This window comes from Aplidium turbinatum, chromosome 7, assembly GCF_918807975.1.
Source record: "Aplidium turbinatum chromosome 7, kaAplTurb1.1, whole genome shotgun sequence".
NCBI classification, from domain to species: domain Eukaryota; kingdom Metazoa; phylum Chordata; class Ascidiacea; order Aplousobranchia; family Polyclinidae; genus Aplidium; species Aplidium turbinatum.
Window position 1 is genome coordinate 18,246,547 of NC_137478.1, and position 26,253 is coordinate 18,272,799.

The 26,253-nt window shown below is 37.9% G+C and overlaps 1 protein-coding gene across 1 annotated transcript; it reads right to left on the minus strand.

Moving 5' to 3' along the window:
• Positions 1–404: 404 nt before the first annotated feature.
• On the minus strand, positions 405–26,253 carry LOC145774867 (BTB/POZ domain-containing protein 3-like). Its single transcript, XM_082586198.1, has 6 exons — positions 25,995–26,253; positions 16,098–16,276; positions 12,050–12,197; positions 10,269–10,470; positions 5,008–5,253; positions 405–4,607 (listed from the first exon to the last, which is right to left on the minus strand). The coding sequence occupies exons 1-6, from the start codon at positions 26,093–26,095 to the stop codon at positions 4,014–4,016; spliced, it is 1,470 nt and encodes a 489-aa protein (XP_082442324.1). The 5' UTR covers positions 26,096–26,253; the 3' UTR covers positions 405–4,013.

The window sequence follows — 26,253 nt, forward strand, 5'->3', positions numbered from 1 at the left end:
CAGAAGGGCATAGTAAAGCATATACACATAGCATAGTAAAGCACTTTGAAAATTTCATGTTCTCTGGCCTACTTGGCAGATATATTCAGCCACTTAAACACCTCCATCCAGGGTACAGGGATAAACATGATCACTGCCAGAGAAAAGGTATCTGTTTTTACTAACAAACTTTTAATCTGGAAACATCGCATTACCTGTGGAAACTATGTAAATTTTCCAAATCTTGATAAAGTTTTCAATTCAACAGATTCTTTTCCGGTACATTTTGTGACTGAAACATAGGAACACTTGCAGGGGCTTAGGCAGTCTTTTCAGGGATACTTTCATCATGGAGAGGTTTATATTTCTCAGAGATGGATGCAAGACCGATTTATTTTCAGCGTACATTCTATGGATGATAAAGACCAAATGAAAGACGATTTTATTGAGATGAAAGCTAGTAGTAGAAAATCAAAATGTAGTTTGATTCAATGCAGCTGGATGCCTTCTGGTATGCACAACTCATTTCCCTAGTTAGCAAAAAAGCTTTAGAAATCCTTGTGCCTTTTGCGACAACCTCCCTGTGTGAAACTGGGTTCTCAACTCTTGTAAACATCAAAACTAAACCGAGGAATCGTTTTTGGATCCAAGAGATGTTATGCGTGTGCCTATCTCAAAGAAAGGACCTCGTTCCAACATGATCATTGACGAAAAGCAGGTCGTCAACAAAAAAGCCATTAGTAAATTGACTGATTGGTGGTTGGTGCGCTGTAAATATTGTTGGACGTACAAGACTGTTTTTAATGTATACGTTCAACGGTACACGACAAGTAGGCGAGACAAACTGGGCGATACCCACTTGGGCGAGACCAGGTGGGCGACGAGTCAAGTGTTACTTCCAATGCTTCATGAAACTCAGCGTGAGAAATCTCATTGCCTCCCTTCCACAAATCAATTATTGCATTTTAAAGTAAAAATTAAAGGTAATATTTTACGATCTAAAACAGAAAATATGACTTTATAACGACTGACAAGCTTCGATAACTTCAACCACTCTTTGGCCATTCGTTTGTCTCTTTTCTGAGGGGTTTCTCTTAAGCTTCATGATAAACCGTGAGACCGCAAATTGCAAAATAATGCGTCAAGATGAGGTCACAATGCAAATTAACATCAAACAGAAAGCGCTATTACTACAGTAGACTACAAAAAATAATGAAAATGTTGCTTCCAATGCTTCGTGAAACTCAGCGTGAGAACTCTCATTGCCTCCATTCTACAAATCAATCATTGTATTTTAAAGTCAAAATTAAAGGTAATATTTTACGATCTAAAACAGAAAATATGACTTTATAACGACTGACAAGCTTCGATGACTTCAACCACTCCTTGGCCATTCGTTTGTCTCTTTTCTGAGGGGTTTCTCTGAAGTTTCACGATAAACCGTGACGCCGCAAAGCAACTAGATAAATCACAGGCCAACAGAAAAGATAAAAAAATTTGTGTCTGCAATGTAAGATGTGATTTGAGGTATATTGAGGCTGCTGATTTCAAAAATCACATCAGATTTTACCCATCGCATCAAGTTTTTGAGATTTTTGCATGATGTTTTTTCTTATAGTATTGGCTTTTTGGCCAAATTTTCTCTTACTGTTACCGTTTTATAAAGACCTTATGAGCCAATAGTGTTTGAAAATTTGTCATATTTATGGAAATGATTTTATTTTGTAACATTTGGAGATGTATCATGACACCATGACCATTGGAGTGACCGACCTACCTTCAGAAGGTACACTAGTCAGAAGCCCCCCTAGCTAGATGGTCCACTGGTCAAAAGAGTCACCTAGACCATCTGGCTAGTGGACCATCTGTCTATGGTAGACCATCCAACGTATGTACCTTTTGAGAACTGTCCATAAACCACCCCTTACAGGCAGGGTTACATTCACTTTCGCCTGAATGCTTAGTACCATTCTACTTTTTAAAATATAACATCGGTTTTATCTTTTTCGCTGAACGTGGAGATTTAAGCTTATGTGAAACTTGTCTATAACTCATTCTTAATTGAATTTTCATATATTCAGATTTTTTCATATTAGCAAGGTGTTAATTCTGTTTGTGGTGTAAATAAGTAGCAGAAAGACATCTTCAAAAAAGTGTGAAAATGACCTTGATGTTCTTTGTTACATATGTGGCAGTTATAGGCTACTGTTCCTAACCAAAGGCAAACCATAACAAGTTTTGTGAAACAAGCATATCTTACATACTTTAAAATTCGCCTGGGTGATCAGGACAAATCATGGGCTCCACACATGCTGCATGTAAAGCTTGTGTGGAAAACCTAAGACGATAGATCAATGGAAATCCTAAATCCACTCACATCATTCACAAAAATCATGCAAGCAAAAGTTTGTCCAGAGTAACGTTTCCCAAATGTGCATGTCAATTTCCTTTTTTCTGTAGACTTGAACCTATTTTTAAGTGTCTATGCTATTCAATTTCTTCAATTTTATTTTTCTTTGCTGGCGCAAACATAATAGCGAATGACATTACAAACACACAACTGTAGCACCAACAAAAGGAAAAGATGGCAAAACCAAAAGGTTTAAAATATGTATTGGGGATTTGCAAAGCCACCAAACCTACTTCTTAACACGAAAAAAATAACAATGTAGCCTACTCTTGTAAAAAAATGACGTTGAACGTTTAGTGTTAGCAGATAAACTTTAAAGAATTGGATTCAAGTTACCACACTGCAATAAAATAAAAAAAATAAAACAGGTCTTGAAATACCTTAATGTTTTCATTAATATTATGTTTGTATCTCTTGTGTAGACTTTAGACTTTATCGTGATGTTTTTAGACTTTATCACAAACCTTGTTGACAAAAAAGAGTTCAAATTCCATGAAACGCCATAGTCTACCAATATAGATCAGGAGTCGATTTTACCCATTTTTACCAAAACAGCATTCAGATATCATAAAATCCTGATGTGATACAAAAAATCTGATGTGATTTTTGAATTCAGCACCCAAAATATACCCTAGAATGACATTTACTATGCTGACACAAAAAGTGTGTTGGGTTGAGTTATATATGTCACCACCGTTCCGAACGGCTAAACTTTCGCTACCGTCGCCCACTTTGGCCGTCGCTCACTTGACTCGTCGCCCACTTGACTCGTCGCCCACCTGGTCTCGCCCACTTGTCGTGTACCGTACATTCAACACGTAAGTGATACATACACTGAGTTTAATTCCTATTATTACGATTTTATTTACTTTCGTCGGCCATTGCAGACAGGGGATACGAAAAAATTTCATGAAAGTTCAAAGTGTACGAGGGCTAAAAAGGTTAAGAAACTACAAGTACACAAGTATGCGAAACTACCGGGAATATCAGGGCTTTGTCAGTACGATGATAAAGATTCAAAACTAAACCATTGTTGGAAAAAATAATAGGGTATTTACACGCAAAATTATTTGTTGCTCACAATATATACAGCTCAGTAGGCTAGGCCTACTATAAAAAGGAGTGTAAGAGAACACGAGCATGGAAAAAGATGCAATATAATGTACACCATGTTGTCACACAAACACAGGAGACTGCAGAGGTGGAAATTAGTAATGCACAGAAATCCAACTAGCCCGCCGAAATCTAAATGGCTGGTTGGAAAAGCTTGACTGAACTATCATCGAACGCGCAAGACATGTCGCTTACTGCAATTGCAGTATTCTACTCGTCATGCTTTGCAGAACGAGTTCAATACCACAGTGGTCTATTGCAAAGCCAACACTACTGTAATATCATTGGGGTTGACTGGATAGAAATCAAGCCAAATTCGGCTTTTTGTAATTTCTGATGTTAGTTTCAACGCTAGAAAAAATTATGAATTATTTTAAACATGGTTTTATGGGACTACGCTTTGAAACGGCACTTGTTACCTTAAACAGAAATGATTTATTGGTCACAACTTCCGACTTTCTTTTGCCAAATCACGTCGAGCCAATGAAATTATTTACAGATCAAGCGGTTGTTAAGACACCCCGTGGTAGAATATCAGTTCGGGAATTTGTCCACCTTGTACTCCAGTACCGTTTGTGCTATCACTAGAACACTGAAATTGTATTGTGACCCCATCACACACTACTTCTGCTAGTCCCTCTTGGCCAAAATAACTCAACTCGTTGCCTTCCAATACCACGGAGGCTGTATAGAACAAGTTGGGCTCGCACTGAATTGGATGACGAAACCACACGGGAAAGGTTTTGCTGCAACCGTCGGAAAAAAAAGTTGAAGATTCCTCTGAAAGTATGACTTCATTTAAAGATAACTTTATGTGAGCGGTGTAATTAGCTGCCCCGGTGCTAGATCCGAATAAACCAAAACCAGCTACAAAAATACGTTTTTCTGCCATGAACCTTATGGAGTCACATCTGCCTCTGTACCGCCACTGGTTGCTGCGATACGCGGACGATTGAAAACGATGACAATGGTTTGGTACAAGACCTTTGCGAGGGTTATTGATGAAACTAAGCTGGGGTTTGATGGTTGCGGAATACCAGAAGAATACGTCGATTATTTCCTGTTGCGTTAAGATGTCGGATACAGCCGGGCCATCAGCGAATTCCTGAAGGTACATGCATAAATTCAGTGTTAATTTTCTGATAAATCAGTGTCAAATGTTACTAAAGAAAGGAATTAGCCTTCCAGATTTAAAATAGTGATAGTTCCAATAACACATTCGAACAACATTGAAATGAAATAGTTCGGTGCTTTACAAGTTACGTGAATAGAACTTATTTGAAAAATTACAAAATTTCTTGCCGCGAATCGCTTTAAGCAGGAAGTTTAAATATTTAGCATGTATTAGAATAGCCATGCTGTTGTTCCTACGAGGTGATGGTATGCACATTGCACAACGCAAGAATTCAATATTACAACAGAAATATCAAACCGACAAAAATATTTGAAGAGAAGTTAATGAAGAAAACTATATATAAAAAATACAAAAAACTTCTTAACTATACCTGTAAAGTCATGGCCGGTATGCGGATTAAGTTCAAAGCGTTTCCTAAAACTTTTCGCTTGTTCTCTAGCGTCGACTCCAGCCGCAAGCGCATGCACTCGGCTTCGGCCCACCGGCGAGCAGCAGAAAACACCACAGTTTCCCTCACGTTCAGTGTTTCGCGCGATAAGATCGCTTTGAGTGTGTTCAGATCAATATCAGGAAAGCCTTCTGCTTCCAATGCAAGCTCTGCCTGGGCGTCGATAACCTGCGAAATGCGGCATAAAAAAAGAATTTCAACTTCTCCCCTTTAGACTTAGCCGGAAGCCGAAATATTCTAGTGATTTGGTGCTTGTTGATGAGGTGTAGCATCGCCCATGGAACATTGGTATACACACTATCCAGGATCCCCTCAAATTTAACGAAACAGTTTATACACAAGCTATACAAGCACACTTTGAGAACAGTGAGTACTAGGGTGCGTCGTGTGCCCCAATGTTCATATTTTTTGTATTATTTTTTTTCAATGGTGAGGTTTCACTGAAACAACAATAATATGAAATTTCAGCAAAAAATATTAATGTTTAGGTGCTCCACATTGCAGTTAAAAATACAGGAAATTCGACCCCCATACTCCATAAATACCTTGTTTTAACATAACACTGGTCTACACGATTTTTGCTCTATAAACTTTGAAAACTGTTTTAGAGTAATTTTGGGGTGCTGAATCCGAATCTGTCCTCAGACTTATCCTATCACGTCAAGTATGTGATATGATGACAGCAAATTGTTACTTTTGTCAAAAGTGGAAGATTTGATGTTGCGTTTATTGCACATACATATTTTGCTATATGCAGAAATCCAGGCCATGTCGTGCATAAGTAGCTGAAATACACCAAATATAATTTTGATACCAATTTGTTTTCTAAGCAACATTATTAACCATGCAGTAATAACAATCTAAAAGGGAGGCTAAAAGTATAACTGACCCTCCCTCCCCCCCCCCCCCGTCAAAGGTTTGCATAAAACCACAAAGGATTAAGTAGGCCTGTGGCAATGCTTGTACAGTAACCTTAGTTAGGCTGTTTTGGTCTGTCTAACACTAACCATTCGTTATAGCACTGCATATGTTGGTGGTGAACGCAATGCCAAATCTTCCACTTTTGACAAAAGTAACCATTTGTTGTTATCATATCTCACAAACCTGACGTGATCTGAGGTTAGATTCGGATTCAGCACCGCAAAATTACTCTAAATCAGTCTTCAAAGTTCATGGAGCAAAAAATAATTCTTTTTTTGTTTACCAGTGTAATATAAGGATTATGCTTGCATTGTGCTTGGGCATGTTGAATGTTGATGAAGACTTGCAGTTTTTGTCAGTCGGGAAATTATGTCATTCAAGGTGGCTTACACTTGCTTGTAGGCTACTTCGTAAATACACTCATGCAATCAACCCTTCCAAAAGTTTCATGAACTTGTCTGAGTACTGCATCAAGGTTTGCTTCCCACCTTGTTTTGAAATAAAACACCACAATTCATTATCTGATGGGTCAAAAAACTTCTTCAACATGTTGCAAAGAAATCTTCCCAAACCAAGAAGTAAAAGATTTCCAAGAAGGTTTTGGAATGCAATGCATCATTCGCTCACTCTGAAAATGTCATTGTTGGAATGCTAGGTGATGAAGACTGCCAAGTTAGAAGAGCAGCAGGCCAACAAATCTATTCCTTAGGTGCACAAGCACAGGAAAAGCAAAGCAAGAATCATGTTGGCTCTTCACAAAAAGCAGAAGATGAAAATCGAAAGCTGAGAAAGGAAATTTCACCAGCCGTGCCACCTGCAATATGCAGATTTCTTTTGCCACAGCTTAATACTAAAGCAAAATCATACCACCAACTTGTGAAGCTTGGCACAGTTCATAAGTCTGAGCCACCTATCATGAGATCGCTAGCAGATCAACAGCTTGACAATGTCATCGACGAACCTCTGCGGCTGGATTATCCTTGCCACAACCAAGCAGTGGAGTGTCACGTTAAGCTAGTGACTGTTAAAGCAAGCTTATATGCTGTAGGTTTTGAAAGAAGGGATGGACTGATTCGTCAGAAGGTGCGATCTCGTCAACTTATGAAAGAATTCAACAGCAAGAAGGAATTCCCACTAGATTGACAAGTTCACCTTTTTGTGCTGGTTGCTAAAGTCTCAATGTAGTACAGGTAGTCTAGCACATGCAGCAGTATGGAGTATATCAATCTGTGTGCTGGTATTTCCTTGACAATGATTTCATGGCAGATCACAGTCTACCCATCACCAATTATGTCTACTAATTACAGTATTTGTTTTATGCACCTACACTTTGAACAGTCCAGTTAGTAACCCCCAGGTCGTGCAGTAAAGTTGTTACTTACTACTGTGTGTGTACATGACACGAGCACTATATTGTATTTCCAGTCACACTACTGGACCGTTAGACCACTGCCTACATGCTCTCGATTAACCCTTGTATTCTCTACATCATGTGTGTGTACCGTATATTATGCATACCATGCTGTATATTTATTGCAAATGCAATAAGCAAAAGTATCCAAGTCATCTGTGACCTGCATCAACATATGCAGTACAGCATGTGCATTTACCCATTACCTTGTGCCTGCGCTACCGTTTTGTCCAAAACATTGTCAAATATACGCTTTTTGTCATAACTTTTTTTCTAGTGAAATTAAGGCAAAAAATCCTCATAGAGCAGATAAAAACATTATGATTCTGCATCATTTGATACCAAACTCATGTTCCTAGCACCAGCAGTTCCAAAGTTACATCCGATTTGAGAATTTTGGGGGTATTCCCCCATAAAATGGGGGGTAGAACGGCCAATATGTGGTACAACTCCCTGAAACCAGTTTTGTTATTGTTTTTAGCCAATTTGTCAGTGGTCTAGACCCCCCTTTTTTTTAATTAAAAAAAAATTTTTCAATCCACCCTATTGTCAAGCCAACAAGGGGATACAGGCAATTGGGATGTGGAGCACCTAAACCTTGACCAAATTTTTTAAAATTTTGTAATTTTGCTTTTTTAGTCAAGCCTCACCCACAAAAACAAATAATTTTGTTTTCAACCATTTTTTAAATTTTTGGGGGCACACGACACACCCTAGTGAGTACACGACTTTATGACGCGGTCTGTATGCTACAACAACCGAATAGTGCGGTGACGTGATGACACAAAGCACAATGACGCGAGACTTGTTGTTTCTTGTGTCTGTTGTTGAGATCACGGTGGACAGACTACAGGGGTATCACTTTTTCTAGTACAACACAATGTAGCCTCTATCATGCGTTTCAATGTCTGATAACTGCACCATTGTTCACGATCATCAGCACTTTGTACAGCATTTTCATAATTTAAATTTTGACCATTTTGTAACGTTTGCTGCCCAAATTATTCTTGGTCCGGATTTTAATTTACTGAACATTAGCTTTCCTTCTATATTGTAAATAGACTGGTGCATTTTGCCGTATTATGTGATAAAATATCAGTAGAATTCGCCAAAAGTGACACATAAAGGGCGAAGGCAAGGTTGCCAAACGTTTTTAAAATTTCCAGGCCATTTGCTATTGAAATGTAGACCAATTGTCACAAGTGATGAAACAAGCTCAAAATCTGACAAATTCGCACAAAAACATTATCAAAATTGAAAAAAAATCCGTCAAAATGGAATGAAACGGAAAAAAAGCAACTGTTAAAACATTTCCGCAACTCCCAAACAAAACTAGCCCATTAGCCCAATTCCACGGAAAATCCGCGAAACTGGCAAACATGCCTGAAGGAATCCTCAAAAAAGTGTCACTATAGCCGAAAACTACCTCTGGTTTATAAACGGGACTGTGGAACAAATGCCAGTATAACGAAATGTCCCTACAGCTGAAGTCAGGATAGACGAAAACTACAAAATTACAATTTTTTTTAGTTGCATTTGGATTATGCTTCATTACTATGTTTTATCTTCCATGCGATTTAAATTTTAAACATTCGACTGTAAGTTCAAAGCTGGGAGGCATCAACCCGATTCTTCATTGAATGCGACTTTGAAATATATTATCTAGTATTTGATTGCCGTTAAGCACACTACCAAAATCCAGAAAATTCTTTGCAAATACAGAATAAATTTTGTTTGTATGATTGAGCTGGTGAAGCGGAGTTGTTGGAGCTTTCACTCCTTAGAGAAGGAAAGTTTTTTTTCTTTAACTTCATAGTTCCTACAACAACTTAAGCTTGCGAGTAGCCTACTCTTTCCAGCTTTTTCTAACTTTGATTACATCTTCCTATAATTTCATCAACTAATTGTTCATTGAACAATTCTTTATCGCTGTATGAATTGGTTTGTGGAGTGAATGTCGTTTAGAACTGTAATCCATGTAACGCAGAGAAACATAGATAAGAAACTGCTCAAGTAGGCTGCTTGAATAATAGGACAACTTTCTTTAGAATTTCCATTTGACTGAGCTACAATTGAAAACTACATCATTACAACATAAGCTTACAGTGGATCAATTTCTCCAAAAATGATATGACATCTGGACAATCACTGCACACTATGAACTCCAACTAGATTTAAGCATTGACATCTATGGCGGGACGGGTTTACTTCCTTTAATCTTGATTGGACATCTTTTTAGATATGTTGTATCCATTATTATACGCCTGGTCAACGCAGTTTTTGAAGTCAAGGTTCAGTTGATCAAGCAAAAATACTGTTGTATACGCTTTGCCAAAGCAGCACCAGTTTTCAAATTAGAACAACAGAAACCGGTCATTGATACAGAAACCAGTAGGCTTAACAGCATCAGATTTTATGACCAGAAGCAATTTAACATAGAAATGATTTGTTCTTGATGAGAAATATCAGAAGTAGCATTTACAACGATCGAAAAATACTTGAACTATGCATTTCACTCAAAACTTTGTTAATTTTGAAATTGGTTTTTATTTTTACTATTTTTATTTTATTTTATTATTACATTTTTATTTTATTAAAATTTAGTAAAAATGATCCGCCTCAAAAGTGAAAAAACGAAAACCTACTCGTTTTTTCCTTTACAATGTCATGCCAGGGAAGGAAGTTGCCCAACTTCTCCCCCCCCTTCGGAGCCCCTACGAGGCATAAGATTTGCGTCATTCAGACGGCGTCATAAAAACGTGCACCGAGAACATTGAGGTGAAGTTATCAGTAAGACAACGTACAGATCTGAAGAAACTTTTTCTATTTAGCTGATTGCGTTTCCACTCACTTCCCAACACCTCGCGGTTAGATCTTCCTCTTGAAACAAGCAACTCTGGGAAAGCAAAACGCACGCGTTTTTGTAGCTCAGGCTGGTCTGGAGGAATTTGACGCATTCGTGCGCTAAAGTTGGAACTATGTACTTCTTGGCTGCATACAAGGTAGCAAGGACAGTATCCGCCTCCAGCGCAACAGCGTCGCAATACAAAAATCTGAAACAACACAAAAATGTGATTCGGTATACAATCAATAGCTACCAAGTGAGTAACATATACAGAATCGAGTAATTCGCAAATATGTAGAGTCTGATTGAGTTTAAACAAGAATATTTTTCAACATTGTCAAGTTGGGACATTAGATATAGGCTTCTGAACGTTACAACCTATTAACATTTAATTTCAACATTTCAAGGGTCAGCAACTTGATATAATAATAATGATGGTTTATTTTGCACCCAGTGCGACAACATAGAGCACAGTACGATCACAGATGAGAAACAGACACAGGAAGCAGCGAAGTGATATATTATAAGTCTTCGAATCAGCTGCTTCCTTATTTTGACATGTGTGCCATTAACTGTCTTTGCCGAGACACAGCCTTGTGTTCTGGAGTGGTGTAAAACCCACATCCTTTTGAACGTTAGGCTGTACCAAATTTTGGTAACTTTGTCAGATTACTTAGCAAGTTTCCCAAAAGTTGTGGCTTAGGTACCTAATCAAAATGCCATATTTATTTTTTTTAAAAAAGGAGATCAATTGTACAAAGCTAAACGTTTTTGGTTGCAATGTGAGATTTTAGCTTAATATTGCCAATCGATTGTTGTTTAGTTGTTGCTGACTATTTGTACAGTATTTTATGTTTTATTCAAGGTAGACATGCTGAAATGTGCAAGTTTAGAGAAGTGTTATTTGCTAACTGATGTGTGAAACTATTTAACCTTTGTTGATTTGCTTAAATAGGATGTTAGCTTTTATACTAATTCATTTTCATTGAGCCTTTGTGTTTGCAGTTGTTGCTGATAAATAGGCTAAATAGTTTTTTGTAAATTTTGGGAAAAGTGGTGCACATAGGTCTACAAAATGTATTGACAACAGATAGGAACTTGGGTGTTCTGCATCTTCAAAAAAAAAAAATTTGGTTCTACCTCTAGTGGTTCCGTAGTTATAGCTGTTTCGTCAATTTTGGGCCTGTCGTCATGGAAACAAGCATTAAGGAGGCGTAAGACCATATTTTTTTCAAAAAATAAATATGACATTTTGATTAGGTACCTAAGCCACAACTTTTGGGAAACTTGCTAAGTAATCCGACAAAGTTACCAAAATTTGGTACAGCCTAGTCCAGATATGTCTTTGCAATTTCACATCATCCAGCAACCAAGCCTAAGTTCAGCCATTCTTCATTGCAAGTTTACGGTCTACAATAATTGTATTAGATAGAAAAAGTTTATTACTAAAAACACGAGTTAACCATCAGCAAGGTAGTACAAATAACAGGTTAGTTGGAAATTCTGGGTTTTTTTTTCGGTCATTTATCGGTCATTTTAGCAAAACGTCCGAAAAAAATATAGTCAGTTCGGTCGAAATGTCCGAAAAAATATATAGTCAATTGACTATATATGACCAAAAATGACCGAAATAAATACAAAATGACAGAATTATTTCAAGTCATTTCGGACAAATGACCGAAAAGTCTCCGCAAAAAAAAACAACAGGGGTTGGAATGCACAATTATTTTGACATTAAAATCTTTATCAGTAACGTATAGTCGTACATGTGTCATAATCAAACTTACTTTAATAAAGTCAGAAACGCTGCAGGTTCTACATCAGGAATTTGAATTTCTTCCGTGTTTTCAGCCAAGTCCCCATTAAACATCGCAAAGAACACAGAGCTTCCGATAGCTAGCACGTACTTATGTGCCGGTATCGTTTTGGCTAATTCTAAAATATCGGCAAAATTAAAAAGAAAGCTGTGCCACTGGTAGTGTCATGAAACGGTTGATGATTCAGCCAAAGATATGGTATTGGTTAAATAGTGAGTACTCGTCATTCTGGCAGACCTGTCGCAGGGATATCTCACCACGAGAGTGAGACTAATTGGCTCGAATTCCATTTCATCTATCCATACTTTGTCTCGTGGATATATTTTTACCAAAATTGAATTCCCATCACAATTTTTTAAGTAAACACTTGTTGTGAATTGTGATGCACAAGTGATGTATTTGAACAAAGAAAATACAAGCTGTGAACCATGGTGACCTATGCTCACTTTGAACAAACGAGAAAGCTAACCTACGATGTCACAATATTAGAGACGGTTAAAAACGTTTGATCATATTATTTTTATGTTTTTTTGTTTCTTATCTGTTTTTTTTTTATACTACAGTATTTCCAATCGTTTTATGCATTTTTTTAAGTATAATTATATAACAACTATTTTCATTATTCATAATAAAGAACTGCAAAAGAAAGTGTTGAATTATAGCACTTATGCGATGGCGCAGCGAATAAAGGCTCGCTTTCCAATTATGCAATCCTGGTTCGACTCCGGGCTTAAGCCTTAAGCTGGTTGTTGAAAATCACCGCTCACTTTTACCCAGGGTGCAATAAATTGGGTGGGTGTAGTTGCTGAACAAAAAGCGACCGAGAGAAAGGAACTGGTCACCCAAATGTTGCTGGTGCCAAAGGCTTAGTATAATGAGAACCTTATCTTCTCATCTCCCAATGATTGGATAAAGTACGGGACTCACCTTTACCTACCATTTATTGCACTGAATAACTTATTATATATATATTAGTTTGCTGCAGTTTTAACTAAGTTTTGTAATTCAGAAGTGTGGTTGCATGATCAGCAAAAGAAATGATACCAATGAACCACCCGATTTCAAGTGCTACCAATCATGAGGACTGTTCAGATCAGTGGTAATCATGTTGTTAACAGTCAACCCCCTTTGTTACTTGTCTTAATTTCTTTTATTAATTTGTTTATTTCATTCCTGTAATTTCTTTCATTGCTTATATAGCCTTTTATGACGAGTAGGCCTACTATATAAACTGAAGCATTATGATGTTCTTTGGTGAATTTTCAATCTTGTCGACTGATACAAGTTAACTTATCGAAAAAAAGTAGAGTACCACTGGAAATTCGTTAATACAAGTTCTTTTAATTTAAATTTAATAATAAACTTGAAGTTGCCAATTTAGGGCCGCGACGCGTGCAGTTGTGCCCTTAGCCCCTTACGTCAGGCTATATTGCGTTTCTCATTCTTTTTGCATATTAGTGTGGTATCTCTATTTTTTTTGATTATTTTATTACACTGCGCCAGAAGTGTAGGGATCCAAGATTTTTAAGATCTTGATGCAATTGAATTTTGTTTGTGCTTATTGAGATCCGGATCCGATAATTTCTGGATATTTCTGATCCGGATTTGAAGTAATTTTATTTCTGAAATTTTATCATAAAAGTATTTGACCACACGACAGATTCACACTTTTTGTTAAAGTAGTTTACAAAATAGATTCATGAAATTCAGTTGAGTGGGTGTATGGTGCTTAGCCTACTCCAGTACATCATGCATTACTGGTTGATCACCTTTTATAGCACTTTTGGTCCTTATCTAACAAGCGTCTTGATTTGTCAGGTATTATCTTTCTGGAGTGGAGAAATCTTGGATTGTGGAAGCCGGGAGCTTAGATGCTTGGATTTTAATGAAAGGTTTAGTGGCAAAGTTTTATTTTGGTAACTTAATACATGTCTTGATTATTTCAGGAGAAATATTTTAAGGAGGTAAATTGTACAAATTTTGCTTCAACATTTAAATTTTAGACGGATTGTTAGTGCAAAATAAGGATTGTTTTTTTAAAACGACCAAAAAAAAAAACGGCTCACATGTCTACACAATAACAATATAATTTTTTATTGAATGGCAATTTCTTTTGAAATGTTTTGCTTCAAATAGTTACAGCAGACAACAACAACTTGGAATATTGTAAGCATGTTTTAAGTAGTATAATATATATACTACAGTATAATTTAAACATTATTTTTCGTGCCATGAAAAGATTTTAAGCTATGATAAAGTTACTGAAATTAGTGTAAATTTACAGTATAAATAAGCTGTAATGCGATATGCTGAAGACTGCTATGAAACTGTTGCAAATATAATGGATAGTGCTGATCAAAATAACAAATACCGTATCTACCAAAAAAATTCCATTTCAACACTAATCTACAAAGTTTTTTAATGTCATTATTACAGTGCAGCCAAGTAATTTTGTCACATCACAATTCATGTAAGATCCTCATATTTCAGTTGTAACTTAGGATATTTGCTTACTTTTTGCTTGTACTTTGTTGCGACAAATATATACTGGATAACTTAAAATTGAGTCATAATAAGTATCAAGTGAAAAAAATGAGATAATTCGACACAGGTAATCAGAAACATCTGCACACTTAGGCAAAATAATATGCTCGATCAGGGGTCGATCTTAACTTTTCTTTTCACTAGCCCACTGGACTAGTTGCTCCCCGTTTTCACTAGCCTGCACAATTTTTCACTAGTCCGACCACTTTACTGACTTTTCACTTGTCTGATGACGTATCAACAATAGTGATAACTACCCAGCTAACACTCAGCGTTAGACACTTTGTAGTAACGTTGAATCAGCATTTGATCATGATATATCAACAAAAAAACGTTAATTTCGCTAACTGCTGCTTGCTGGGATGCTGGCTCCGTGCTGGCGACCTGCAGGGTTGCCAGCCTGTCTTCACCAAAAAAAGCCAGCAAAAAACAGCTGAAAAAGTCAAGAAAAAGCCAATTAGTATCATTAAACATACACATATATAAAAAGTGCACAACCAAATAGTGTCCCACCAACTTTGACTTCAGCGACAACGCAGAAACATAGTTAATGAAAAGACAAGCAACTAGAAAATTTTCTAGGTTCGGCTTCGAAACGAAATTTAGTCGGACACTACAACCAAATATAAGGTAGAAATTACTGTTCGAATTGACGCAGACCGAATTTTTTTCCTAAAAAAATCTTGAAAGATAAAATTAAGCCAAAAAAAGCCAAAATTATGTTGGCTTTTTATTAATTTAACAAAAAATATATGAAACATGAAAAAGCCAGGAATAGCCTAATTTTTCTGGCTTATTTTATTTAAAAAAAAATTAAGCCAAGCGAGTTGAAAAACAGCCAGATTCTCAAAATCTGGCTTCAAAAAAGCCAAATTGGCAACTCTGGCGTGCTCACTACTATCCTACCACGTGCCGTGTCTAGCAAAAACGCGAGAAAAAGTAGTCACGTGCTCACTGCTGGCAAGCAAATTTCTGCAGTATTTCAGAGTGAGAGTGACGTCGCCAATCGCTATTTTGTAAACCAAAACTTTTCACCGGCGAATATTTTCACTAGCCAATCGGATTAGTACTGCAACATTTCTACTAGTCCACTCAAATTTTCACTAGCCATTGGCTAGCGGACTACCGCTAAGATCGAACCCTGTCGATGGATGTAATAAAATTGACAGTCTCGCAGTGTCTGCGAAGGTTGGACAGTTGGACACGGTCAATTGTATTCGAAAAACGCAGGCCGTGCCAGAATGTCTTGATCCCGATACGCTTGTTGTTACTAACAAAGTGTATATACTCACTACTCAGTCATCTAAAAATACTGTCTGATAGGCTACATGGTAAAAACAATATCAAGAAATTGATAAAATACAAGCATAAGATTGTTACTGTTTGCTTAAACTTCAATAAAAGGTTTACGTTTGTTAACTAGGTTATTTAACTACTAATATAGATACAGAATTTGACTGAACAATGAACATACTATCTGTTCCCACTGCAAAGCGGACATCACTCAACAGCACGTTGTTGAACATGATAGCATTCCGTTCTCGAATTGTAGATTTTGCTATTTGCCATTGTAAATGTCTCTCTGCTGGATTGTTATCCGGTTTCTTTGATTTGGATTGGAAAGGTTTTAGTTTCTTTGTAGAACTTGTGCAGCTGCCACCAAAGATCAAAATTAAAACGATTACCGATATAAAATAAATTATGCAAAGACTGTGCACTGTGCAGTGTGCACACTGCACATGGTCAACAACACACAGTTGCGCATTAAAGCTCAAAACTGGTTTTATTCTTTTATAGGCCTACACGATTTTTGTTTACCTATTTCAACTTTAACAATAACTTTAATCTTAACGAATTAAACATTATTAATAATGTTAATAATATTACTACTTTTTTACCAAACTTTTTTAAAGCATAAAAAGACATAACTCAGCAACAATACTACATTTAACATTATAAAAACATAAAACAATAAGCTAACGTTTTCGGTTAGTCATAAAGCCCTTTTCAAGCCTGTAAGAAAATATTTTTTTAAATAAAATGCTAAAAAATCATACACTATCTCAGCAAAAATATGGTCAAATCTAAAACATTTGAGAAACTTTTGAGAAACTAGCTGAAACATTTGAGAAACTAGCTCACACAAATTTTACAGCTATCATTTTGAGACAAAATCGGTTAAGTGCATACTTCTTAAATATATCAATCGTTCATTTGGATAAAAATCTGAAATCTCAAAGCAGTGGCATGACCGGCTGTTGATGAGAGCAAAAATGTAATGCGTCATTCGGCAAACACGGTCATTAGGGTGATTCATAAATTGAAATTTTTTTTAATTCAATGGGGCACCCCCTTGTATCGTGTCAATACCTGAAAAAATAATCCTGTCAAATTTTTAGGGCAATTGAAAGCATTTTTAAGGTTGCTACCGACTTTGAAAGCTGCATATAATACACAAATGGGTCATTCCATGTCAACTCAACAGGGTGTGCACTGTGCAAGCTCGATCCTCTTAGATTTTCTTGAAATTCTCACTAAAGTTTCATATTGATGTATAATGAACACAAAAAAAATTCAGCTCATTATCTCAAGACGTTTAGAAATTACAGCTCTTCAAAGTCACCAAGGTCCCTCAAAATGCTTTCGCATGTACATTTTCCTCCATGTTTGGGTCTTCATAACTTTTAATCTAAATCATTTACAAAGCTGAAACTTGGTATTCTGAGTAAGAAGCAGCCCTACTTTTCATATCTACCACCAAAATTGCTAATTTCAAATTAGTTTTAAATATAAAACCTTTCAAAAATTGAAATTTTTTGTATTGAAAAAAAATTATCAATTTTTGATGTCCACTATCTCCCAAACCAATAGTCACAAAACTACCATTTCGCGTATCATTAATCTATACTAGTTGGTAATTAACCCCCATGAGACTGACACCAAACAAATGTGAAATTATTGAAGTTTGGAGGGTGTAAAGATGGTTCGGGCTTAATCTTTGCACAAAAAGCGGAAGTCGCTGATCGCAGCTTCCGCAAACATTTTAAAATTTTCCCCCTGAAAAGATCGAGAGAAAGATAGCACAAAGCCGAAGTCGCTGATTGCAGTTTCCGCTAACCCTAACCCTAACGCTAACCTTTGCTGATCGCAGTTTCCGCAAATATTTTTCTGCACTTTCCTTTAACCCTAACCATAGACTAATCTATGCCCTCTAGAGATGTACCGATACCAATATTTTGGCCGATACCGATATCACTTTTTTAGGCCGATACCGATACTGATATTTTGGCCGATACTTTGGTGTTACAAGAAGAAGCAATTTTGGTATTTGCAAGGAATTATATCAAATGCTAAGTTTTACCTTATTTGCATAAAACTATTAAAAAAAGCTTTCAATTGGCACAATTTATTAAAGATTCAAGAATCCAATCTCAACCGCATTGTTGTGTCATAATAGTAGGTTTTAGTAATGAAAGGCAACCGTAATTGAGGATTGGGGTATAAGGGAAGAAACATTACATCACAATTGGGGTTTCTGAAAAATTAATAAAGTGTTTGCGCAAACTCTCCAAATAGGCTATCATAATTGATAATAAGATGTAAAATGTAAACCAAGTGATTTGTGTAGTCGTACAAAAACTATTCGACAAGTAATGTGCAACCTAAGGGCGCTTGTCGTTTGGTTGAAAAGATTTTTTTGCCAGGCCAAGACTACTCAGACTGTAGCAAAAATGCACAATTCTGCATCGCTCCCACTCCGCCAAACGCTCAAAAAACCAGTGCAACCCGGCTGCCCCCAGCAAGCCGGCTCCACCAGTCGGCGATTCAACTTCCACCCTTAGCCGCAACAAACTCACCAAGCCCAAACAATGACACGGCAGAATAAGTAGGCCCAAAAAGAAAGCAATGGGACCACGAATCCTCACTAAACCAATCAAAATAGTCCCGTTGCGCCCAAGATGACAACCTCATTGCAAAAAAAGGAGCGTCCCCCCCCCCCCCCCGGCCACGAGCACAAGGCTTAGCACTCACCAGCACAGCGAGCTGACGCAACCGGCCAACCACAACGGTGCAACTTCCGCACTAGCTATTTCAATTCTTGTTGATGTCAATTCTTGCTACAAAACGTCTGCCGAAAAACATATAGTTGAGTGGATGGTCTAAATGGCTAGCGTGGAAGCTACACCGTTATGGCCAGCGAATCGCAACAGCCCGCCGCACCAGTGAGCGCCCAGCCCCGTGCCAACAGCAGGGAAGGACACCCCCCCCACAATGAGGCCGCCATCCCAGGGGCAACAAGACCACTTATCAATTAGTTCAGTGAGGATTCGCAGTCCCACCGCCCCCACCCCGAGCCCACCCATTCTGCCACATCATTGTTCAAGCCTGGTGAGTCCACCACAACGAAAGACGGAAACCAAATCACAAACTGACAGAACCAGCCCACAAAAAACAACCAAGCCACACGAGTCCCTCAAACGTCCAGCAACGCAAAAACGATGCAAAAATACACATTCCCGCCACCTGGGTAGTCTTGGCCTGGTTTTATCCTCTGCTCAGAGTAAAAAAGAAACACAAATGATAAATATTGGAAAAATTGAGTCTCCTTCACAACTTAAGAATCGAACAACGCAAAACTGCTGAAACAAAACGTTTTGTTTGAGTAAAAGAATCACTGTAAGCAAACAATGCCAAAAGGTGCGTGCATGAAGTCATGGGAGTGTGAGGTATCAAAATTTTGAACGGGTTGTCATTTTTCTACTGCAATGTGACGTTAGTTATAGTCAAACTGGCAAATGCGCGGTTGGACAGTTTTTACGATAATGCGCCGTCCATCAATTTAGAGTATCAAAACAAGTATAAACCGGCGATTCAATTCGATATCAAACCTCCATTTTTACACTCTGACTACAAAAAAAAATTAAGCCTATATCACATCAAAGTTAGGAGTAATCAAGCCTTGATTTCAACGACCTAATTTTCACCCAAAATCAACTTTACGACTGGATTTGCTATCTTTGATCTGCCGCCTTGCAAGGCAACGTGATAGAGTTATTTTCCGCTTTAGTCCAACGTCGAGTGGTTTCACTTTTACCTGAATGAGAAAATTTCTACTTTCTGGCTTTCTTTCCCAAATAAAATCATTAATCAGTGCATTCGAAAAGGTTTTCGAGAATTTAGTTATTACGCGGTGACGCTCATTTTTGTGGTAAACAACTTTATCTTGCTTCCCACTCTTTTCCTCCGCAATTCTCTTTTAAATACCGGCGCGCGTATCTTGCTCCTCGCTCGATAAGTTGGAATTACGTAATTCATTATGACGCAACCAAAGGCTTTGATTTATCACATGGCTCAGTAGCCCAGACAGCAAAATCCGTCATTTTTACATTGATTCAACGTCCGCAGACGTTGAATCAATGTAAAGTGATGGATTTGCTGTCTGAAGTTGAATGATCAAAACTACTAAAAAGAAGTTGTGATTTTCTCTTTGAAAGGTCAGAACAAGCTTAAGAAAATACAGTGAGGTTGTGATTTTTTTTTTTAAAGGTCAGAACGAGCTTAAAAAATATAGTTTAACAATAACTATTAATTAGCCTAGCCTGCGCTATATATTCTTATATAAATAACGTATTTTTTGAAAAATGTAGGCTTTCTAATACTTTACTCTATTTCATTATTCTAAAGCTATCTTTTCTTTTACAATGGCTTCTTTGTGGACTGAAGACATAATGCAGTTAGCTCTTGAAGAAATCAAATTTGGCACCAGTAGCGTACGAAAAGTTTCCAAGAAATACAGTATTCCAGAAAGCACTATAAGGAGCAGGATAGCAAGGATGGATGACGTTCCTGCACGGAAAAAGGGTCGGAGGCCAGAACTGGATGAGGAAGTAGAGGCGTCCTTGGCTCAGTGTGTGAAGGTTCTGTGCCAGCATGGGTTTAGCCCACGGCAGAGCGACATTCTGGACGTGGTTCAAGAATATTTAGAAATCAACAACTTCAAAACCAGGTTTACATCAGGGAAGCCGGGTTATGATTGGCTACGCAATTTTATGAAACGCAATCATCTGTCCATGAAAAGAGCTAATATGATAAGTAGCGCAAGAAAATCTGCTACATGTAATCCGTTTATTATTTATGGTTTCTACGATCTCCTTCGGGAGGTGGTGAATGGCTACAACCTGCAACCGCACCAGGTGTGGAATTGCGATGAATCTGGTTTCCCACACGATCCAGCAAGATGCAAAGTTGTGAGTCCACGTGGAAAAACAGCTTACAAAGTGACTTGTGGAGCAGGTCGGCAAAATACAACGGTTCTAGCTAGTTGTAATGCTGCAGGTGATGTGTTATCCCCACTGGTCATCTTTCAAGGAAAAAATCTACAGAGTACGTGGAAGGGTACTAACGAACTTAGTGGCACTACAGTACATACGCTGTCAGTGAGAATGGGTGGATGGACAGTGACGTGTTTCTGGAGTGGTTCCAACATTTTATTGCGACAGTAAAGGTGAGACCCATTTTGCTATTGATGGACGGACATCTCAGTCACGTGTCAGCCAGAGTCATAAAAACAGCTATGGACAACAACATTATTTTAATCAAATTTCCACCTCATGTCACTGATGTATTACAGCCACTAGATGTAACTTGTTTTGGTCCATTAAAACGAAAGTGGGAAGAGGTTCTTAATAAATGGTGTACTGCCTATGGAGCCAAGCAGGCACTTGGAAAGTCTTTTTTTGTGGATGAACTCTGCAGAATTTGGCGAGACTGCCTTAATGAAAAAAACGTCAAGAGGGGCTTTGAAACTACTGGATTATATCCAGTAGATGAGTCGAAATATCCAGGAGAGCGTTTAGATAGACGGCTGGTGAAAAGATACGAAAAGTGGGTGACAGAGGGAAAGTCTATAGAAGATGAAGATTTGCTTGCCACAGCTTTAAATACGCCCCAGAAAGGTAAGCCTGCTACTGCAACACTTCCTGCTTCCAGTAGCACAGCTACAGCGATCACAGCAGAGGGAGTGTGTGATTGCAATGTCTGTTTGGCTATTGGAAAAAAACCTGACCTTCCACCTAGTGATGGAATGGAGTGGGTAGCGGCGTGGATTCCACGGCCTATTGCACTTGCACAACCGCAAGATAGTGCAACAGCTAGCTTTGAGGAGCTGTTGCTAACCAAAATAAAGGAGCCAACGTCACGGCCCCCACAGAAACGGCGAAAGGTGGACTTGAAAGGACGGGTGATAACTAGTGACGACTTTTTAAAGGCAATTCAAGAAAAGGAGGAGAGGATTTCAAAAAAGAAAAGGGGTGTTGTTGAGAAAGAAAAGCGAGTCAAGTGTTCCCTATTTTCGCAAGCTTCTAGTTGGGAACATAATTTGAAATTGTTTTGGCAAACTATGTCTCCACCGAACGATGAAGCATCAGTCAGAAGCCGATGGTATGCATGTATATATCCCTCAAAGAAGAAGAACTTGCTCTACATTGGACGTGCATTGCGTCGGTTTCTAACTGAGGAGGATGGTCCAATAGAAAGTCTTGAAATAGATTGCTGCTTGAAGGAGCATACTGGCGAGGAAGGAGTGTATGACAGCACGCCCTCTCACTTACCCAAGGACATTGATATTTTCAAGGCAGATAACGTAATAGCTTTGGCGCAAATTGAGGCCCTTCGCGGTGGTCGATGGCAACTCAAGAACTTTCAGGAAATTAAAGAACTGTTTGAAACCGTAGAAAAAGAGGACAGGACTGTAGCGTACCAACGCTTTGTTAAAAACTTCAAAAATTAGTTCGTTTATTTAATCTCCTCTATTTATAGAGAACAATGGAACTAAAACCTTCACAGCTGCATTTCTACTTTCTTTTACCACCGATCGTCTCTTTGTTCAATGCACATTTTTGTTTTTATTGTATTAGGGCTATGTTCCGACTCTTTTCATTGTATTGTTGCATCACAACATTTCGTAGCGTAAACAATATCTTTCCCAGGTTGACATAATCGAATAAACGAAATAATCCAATCAACAATGAGGTAACGGTGATAAAAGTTCTGTATTAAAGAAACGTGTTTTTTTTTACAAAACTAGGAAATGAATTGTCAGATCTAGAGTTAAAACGATCCCAGCCATCAAAGTTGATGCTTTAACGTTGATTTAACGTCTAACGACGTTGAATCAACGTTAAAACGACTTTTTGCAAACTGGGCGAGTGTGGCAATAATTGGCAGATTTATTTGCTGTTGTTCAAAGACGTAATTCACTAGTTAATCATGGACCGCGTATTAGCAAATGCACGAGCGCGTTAGGCCAACACGCGACGCGCATTCATCTTTATTGCGTGAATGCGCTAGTAATAGCGTTAATTACCGTGACGCGAAACCACAAGTCGTAAGTTTGTGATTTTTTGCACGATCATAGAGCAGTACTAGACGAACATAACTGAACAAAAATAAGACAAATTTTCCGCTTATTAAATGATGTAGAATAAAGTTTTTAAAAAACCTCCGCGCATTTGCCTGTTTGACTATACTACTTTAAAAAAATCTATAACTTTGCTTCTGCAGAAAATCCGCAGCAAACGCCTTTTTTTACATGTTTAGTATCGGCCACAGTATCGGCCAAATTTTGCCCATACCGATACTAAAAAAATGGCTGATATCACCGATATATCGGTACATCTCTAGCCCTAACCCTCGCTGATCGCAGTTTTTGCAAACATGTTTCCGTAGTTTTCGCTAACCCTTACCCTAACCGGGAATGGCCCGTTTCGGTGAGTCCGATCCCTTAACGGGGGATTTTTTCAATTTTTTTTTTAATTATTGGGTACCGCAGCCTAATTATCATTGCCGTTTTAGGGTTAGGGGGTTGGGGTTAGAGGTTAGGAACTCACCGAATCAGACTCACCGAATCGGACTCACCGAATAGTAGCAGACCCACCCTAACCTTAGAGCAGGGTTCGATCTTAGCGGTAGTCCGCTAGTCAATGGCTAGTGAAAATTTGCGCGGACTAGTAGAAATGTTGCAGTACTAATCCGATTGGCTAGTGAAAATATTCGCCGGTGAAAAGTTTTGGTTTACAAAATGGCGATTGGCGACGTCACTCTCACTCTGAAATACTGCAGAAATTTGCTTGCCAGAGGCGAGAGCACGTGACTACTTTTTTCTCGCATTTTCGCACGCCAGGTCGGTTCAGAGTTGCCAATTTGGCTTTTTTGAAGCCAGATTTTGAGAATCTGGCTGTTTTTCAACTCACTTGACTTATTTTTTTTAAATAAAAAAGCCAGAAAAATTAGGCTTTATCTGGCTTTTTTTCATGTTTCCTCGATTTTTTGTCAAATTAATAAAAAGCCAACATAATTTTGGCTTTTTTGGCTTAATTTTATCTTTCGCGATTTTTTTTAGGAAAAAAAATCGGTCTGCGTCAATTCGAGCAGTAATTTCTACCTTATATTTGGTTGTAGTGTCCGACCGAATTTCGTTTTGAAGGCGAAACTAGAAAATTTTCTAGTTGCTTGTCTTTTCGTCTGCGTTGTCGCTGAAGTCAAAGTTCGGTGGGACACTAATTGGTTGTGCACTTTTTATATGTGTATGTTTAATGAGTACTAATTGGCTTTTTCTTGGCTTTTTCAGCTATTTTTTGCTGGCTTTTTTTAGGCTTTTTTTGTGACTAGTTCTGGCTTTTTTTGGTGAAGACAGGTTGGCAACCCTACAGGTCGTCAGCACGAAGCCAGCATGAGTTATCGCTATTGTTAATACGTCATCAGACAAGTGAAAAGTCAGTAAACTGGTCGGAATAGTGAAAAATCGTGCGGGCTAGTGAAAACGGGGAGCAACTAGTCCGGTGGGCTAGTGAAAAAAAAAGTTAAGATCGACCCCTGTAGAGTAATCTATGCTCTAACCTGGGTTTTTTTTTCGGTCATTTATCGGTCATTGACCGAAGTTTTAGCAAAATGTCCGAAAAAAATATAGTCAATTCGGTCAAAATGTCCGAAAAATATATAGTCAATTGACTAAATATGACCAAAAATGACCGAAATAAACAAAATTGATCGAATTTTTTCAAGTCATTTCGGAAAAATGACCGAAAAGTCTCGGCAAAAAAAAAAAACCCAGGCTCTAACCATAACCCTCGCTGATCGCAGTTTCCGCTAACCTTTACCCTAACTCTAATCATAGAGTAACCTATGCTCTAACCCTAACTGATCACAGTTTCCGCAAACATTTTCCCGTAGTTTCCGCTAACCGCAGTTTCCGCTTACCTAACTCTAACCATCGAGTAATCTATGCTCTAACCCTAACTGATCGCAGTTTCCGCAAATATTTTTCCGCAGTTTCCGCTAACCCTAACCCTCGAGTTGTTTGCGGAAACTCCGATCAGCGACTTCGGCTTTGTGCTATTAAACTGCAATCAGCAAGTTAGGCTTTTTTTAATTTTTTCTCTTGATCTTTTCAGGGTACGAACTGAGGGAACAAACTGTTCAGGGTACGAGCTAGGTTGCACCGATAAAACTTGAAGTGCGGGAAGCCGGCTCAGCTTTAAAAAAACAATTTAGATAGGCCTATAAATTACACAAACAAACATTAAAGTATTATAACAAATAGACGAAACATACAGTAAACATTAGAAATAATATTAGAGATTGTAAACATTAGAATTGTCTTCTTGAATTTGCATCGATCACTTTACATGAATGATTTCGTCCTGGTACAGATAAGGCAATCAAGGCCAGGCTAGAATACGTAATCCTTTGTCTTGATTGGGATTATGAGAATGAGGGTGGAGAAACTAAAAGGATTTCTTTTCCTTGAATTTGGTGTCTAAAATTTGGTAAATTGGCTAACTTAGGATGCAACCTTATTAACCCACAAAACGAAACTGCAGCTGGCTTTAGGCTAGTCTGAATTGTAATCTTCGTATGGTCGCAACTTCACACATTCTTAAACCAATTTTGTAATTTTGCTATCAAAAAGACGGCAGTTAATTTTTTTTTACAACCTTGTCAAACTTGACGTGTATCCAGGCACTAAGCTTGTGTGGACTACTTTTTAAAATGTGGGCCTGGAGAGCAATCAATTTGCTGCCTACCGTACTTTCGAAAGCGCGGGAAACTTTTTTTGAGAGTGAGTAGTAAGCGCAGACAAAGAGAAAAGGTCGCTTCGCACATCACAGAATTGGATCATTGCGCTGTCAATTTACACTAGGCTAATATTCTAACAATCTAACTGTGATATATCCACTTCTACAAATAATTGTTAGTTTTCTCTCGTTGCCGACCCCCTTTGATATTGTCTAATTGCGCCGCTGTCCACTATAATTATGTATTATATTACAGTAACTACATTTTCCTCAAATATACATAAAGATACCCTTACCCGCTCAAAATTTGATTATTCAATTCTTGGGAAGTGCCAGTCAGATTTTCTAGGTTTTCTTCACCTTCTGTGTTGTTAACATCATCAAGCAAACTATCCATTTCATTGACACATTGAAATACTACAGTATTTCAAAAAGATAAGCATATCCACAATCACATTTTTCAGGTGCTTGTGGTTACTGAAGTAGGCGACTGTATTGTTAACCTAACCTGTTTGCTGTTTAGTTCCTACAGGACAGGATTAGGAATAAAAACCA

What these genes read in the sequence shown, in the direction of transcription:
- LOC145774867 (XM_082586198.1), bottom strand. Translation starts at nt 26,095, where the DNA reads ATGGATAGTTTGCTTGATGATGTTAACAACACAGAAGGTGAAGAAAAC. An exon ending in GCGTTTCTGACTTTATTAAA is followed by an intron (nt 10,471 to 12,049) that starts GTAAGTTTGATT and finishes GTGTTGTTTCAG; the next exon opens with ATTTTTGTATTGCGACGCTG. An exon ending in TAACCGCGAGGTGTTGGGAA is followed by an intron (nt 5,254 to 10,268) that starts GTGAGTGGAAAC and finishes CGCATTTCGCAG; the next exon opens with GTTATCGACGCCCAGGCAGA.